This window comes from Notothenia coriiceps, unplaced genomic scaffold (assembly GCF_000735185.1).
Source record: "Notothenia coriiceps isolate Sejong01 unplaced genomic scaffold, NC01 NC01_scaffold00004159, whole genome shotgun sequence".
NCBI lineage: Eukaryota > Metazoa > Chordata > Actinopteri > Perciformes > Nototheniidae > Notothenia > Notothenia coriiceps.
In genome coordinates this window covers 75,294-79,079 of record NW_011336860.1, presented here as the reverse complement: position 1 = coordinate 79,079, position 3,786 = coordinate 75,294, and the positions used below count along the sequence as shown (strand labels likewise).

The 3,786-nt window shown below is 38.9% G+C and overlaps 1 protein-coding gene across 1 annotated transcript in view; it reads left to right on the top strand.

Annotated features, from left to right (window-relative positions):
• The first annotated feature begins 489 nt into the window (after window positions 1-489).
• LOC104942130 (protein OS-9-like) overlaps window positions 490-3,786 on the top strand; it is a 10,276-nt gene continuing 6,979 nt past the window's right edge. The window contains exon 1 of the mRNA XM_010767329.1: window positions 490-576. Coding sequence (XP_010765631.1) covers window positions 490-576 — 87 coding nt within the window. The remainder of the gene's footprint in view (window positions 577-3,786) is intronic.

Below are 3,786 nucleotides of genomic sequence, written 5' to 3'. Positions count from 1 at the left end.
GTCAGACAGCTGCAGTTGGAACCTGCAATCACACACAAAACACACACACAACCAGACGGCACCCCAGTGGTGCTTTCACTCTGCAGACAGTTTGCTCTCTGCATGACTGACTGAACTTTCTTGTCGACAAAGACAGCTGAATGGTTTGATTCAGTATCCACATTAGATAAATAAAAATGCCACCACGGCCTCATTGAAGACAGTTATCACGAAAGGTTGGATCTGAGTCACAGTTTCATGAGACACAGAACCACCCTAACGATAAAAAGAAGATTGGCAAAGTACATGTGATATAATATTATGGGGATTGGTTTGAGAACCGCTGGTTGCTGATTCAAGGGACTTGAGAGAGATTGTGGAGTTGTACTTTGAGTCTGCTTACTGAACACATGGTTTGTGATCCTTTGTTACTGTGATAAACATGCACACATTTTTTTGCTTCATCACACCCAAGAAGCAACAGCAGATAAACTTACTTACACCTACACAATGTATGATGTCTATGGCTTTTGTGGAGAGTTCACGGTGACCATAAACCATATATCTGCTCTGTATGGAGCCCCCCTGGTGACATTGGTGAGAAAAATATTAATACGTGGCCACGTATTAATAATGCGTGGCCACAAATTAATATTATGTTCCCACAAATTAGTTATTATGTTCCCACGCATTAGTAATGCGTTAAGAGAGTAACAAGAGCTATATTCAGAGCTCTGCTGCCTTGGCTACACTATTTCATCGTTGCTGTTGTATGATTGGTGTTTAGCTACGGTATTTAGCGTCTACAGCACCTCCGCTTTTAGGGTTGCCGTAGACCCAAACGTCGCCCGGAGGTCCCCCGGTGTTGTTGCGGGAGCTGCTGCACTAGCTAACGCTGCACTAGCTAACGCTACATTAGCAAAACAATCGCTAATTTATTTTGCAAAAGGTGCAGCGGGCTTCAAACACATTCCCCTCCACTGGTTTCAACCAAACACTAAATTAGATGTTTTCCAACCATACGGTTGAACTGACACTTCCCCATATTTATTTGTAAGTAGATTNATCTTGAAGTCTCTCTGCTCGCAATTTAGCTTCTGTGTCATGGTGACTCAGATGTTTAATGTACGGTGTGAGACACTTAATGTGCTCATCTTGGCCAAAGGAATCTTTGGCCAAGATGAGCACATTAAGTGTCTCACACCGTACATTAAACATCTGAGTCACCATGACACAGAAGCTAAATTGCGAGCAGAGAGACTTCAAGATATCGTCTACATTTCAAGAGGCTACTGATGGTAGGCCTGCTCGATTATGGCAAAAATCATAATCTCGATTATTGTGGTAAATAATTGATATCACGATTATTAAATACGATTATTCATTGACTTTGAAAAAATCCATTTATTGAACTTTAAAACAAATAATAATTTGAACAGTATCTTTTTATCTGTTGATTACCCTGAACATATAACTCAACTGAAAAACCAATACACAAATAAATTAAATAAATGATATATTTAAATAAATAATATCCAAATAATAAATACCAATAAACAAGATCAACAAATATTTTGGAGCGCACCTCTACAAGCTATTAAACATATATAAATAAATATAAATTAGACTAAAATTAATTAGATCAAATAATATTATGTTGTAGTGCAGTGTCACAACCTCGCAAAGCAAAATTCATTTTTTTCCGATTATGTTTTCGTAATTGTGGCAGGCCAAAATCGTAATTGCGATTAAAATACGATTAATTGCACAGCCCTAACACACACACACACATACACACTTTTTGTCTAACACGCTAACACAGTTCTGTACTGTTATGCTGTTATATTCAGTCATTGTTCTTATGTTGAACATGAATACATTTACTTTGTAAGTAATTATGGGATGTATTTCTTCTTTCATAGCAATTTTCCTTCATACTTTCTTGCCGTGAAATAGGTCTTAAATTCTATTCAAAGTGGTCTTAAAAAGTCTTAAATTTGAGAAGGCAAAACCTGCAGGAACCCTGTATTTAGGTAGTTAACGGTGTTCTAGTGGAACTCCTTTCTTATGACGACCCCTCCACACCACGTGGGGTGCCGTGTGTTTGTGGTTTGTGTTTGCAGGTTCCATTGCCTGACGAGCTGCACCTGTGTGAGAGCTGATAAGCCTTGATGAGCTACACCTGGCCGGAAGCCTTCAAAAAGATCCCAGCCGGATACGTCGCTGACACTCCTCTGGGCACTCTCTCCGTGCCAGCCTCGGGGACCTGTGGCTTGTTTCTTGCATTATTTGTTTATTGAGAATAAACAACTGTTATATTCTTACCCCTCGTCTCGTCTCCCTGCTTTTTGTTGCAGCCCAGGAGCCGGCTTGTAACAAGTATCTGACTGGACAGGCAAATACATGAAGCAGAAGTAAGATATGTTTAAATATTGCCATGTATAGGTCGGTCTGTCCTGACAATGGCTTTAGACACAGGAAGAACAATCTACTGTTATACAAAGATAGATGTCAATGACATGTCATGACATTTTTGTAATGGTTTCCTAGGCTATGGTTTGTGTCATGCTGTTCCAAAATGACATACACATTGTAAATCATTCTGCTACCTCAAACTGCTTGAGAAACTGCATTAAGAAACTGAACATTGCAACTTCTAAATGGATAAATTCTGTCTTATCTGCTTTTCTTCCCTTGGTTTCTCCAAAATTTGAAATGAAAAAGACCTGACAGCTGGCAGGTGTGTGTTGATGGTTTACAGTTATTTCTGTAGGGTAGGGGTCCCCAAACTTTTTCAGCATGAGACCCAAAACAGAAATGTTGTGGTCCTAAGGGACCCAAGCTCAAAAGATTTCATGATTTTCCATAATATCTACAGTTATAAACAAAGAATGCAACACACCATGAATTAAAAATGTAAATGAAAATATTTAAATATAAAAGTGCATCGCAGCAATTAGGTTTCTCACCATAACAACCTTCCCTTTGAGCTTGCCTTGAAAAAATAAGGATCAAAGCAGAAAGACGAAACATGGGACGTGCAGTCAAGTATATACAGTATAAATCAAATTTCAATTATCAAAAATGCAATATTAAGTTTGTCGCTAGCTCAAAAACTATGTACACACCATTTTAAACTATTTTAAATGAACAAAGAACAAACATGTTGTAAACAGAAAGGGACAAAACACTAACTGAAGTGCAGTCAAGTGGTATACAGTACATAAACAGGTGACAACCAAATTTAAAATTATCAGAAGTGCAACATTAAGTTTGTCACTAGATCAACAAACTATGTGCACACATTTTTTAAACACTTTTAAATGAACAGAGCTGTTTTAAAACACTCTGGACAAATAAACTCAACACTTTGGCAACTAATTAACTTTTTTTTTGTGGAGGCTGGACTTGATGGGATGCCCTCAGTTGCCCCCCTCTTTCCCTTTGAATGCCTGAAGAAATAACAGAAGATATTATCATTAAATGGCTGCGTATATTGGGTATTTTAATACCAGCCGGCGTACCTATGATACCCAATGTGGGACCTGCCAACCGCATTTATAGCGCATTACATTACATGTTACTTGTTAGGACGTTTTATCCAAAGCGATTACATACTCAATACTGTGGGGAATCCCCACAGAGGGATTTGGACAGGGGTTGGCTGCACCAAAAAGATCCAAGCGCGCACAGAAGGAAATCTGAGAGGGCAGACATTTCACGAGCGCACAGAAACAGCCGGAGTGCGAGGAGAAGGTTTTAGAGCTGGAACACAGGAAACCTGTAAGGCAGAAATATATCTGAGGT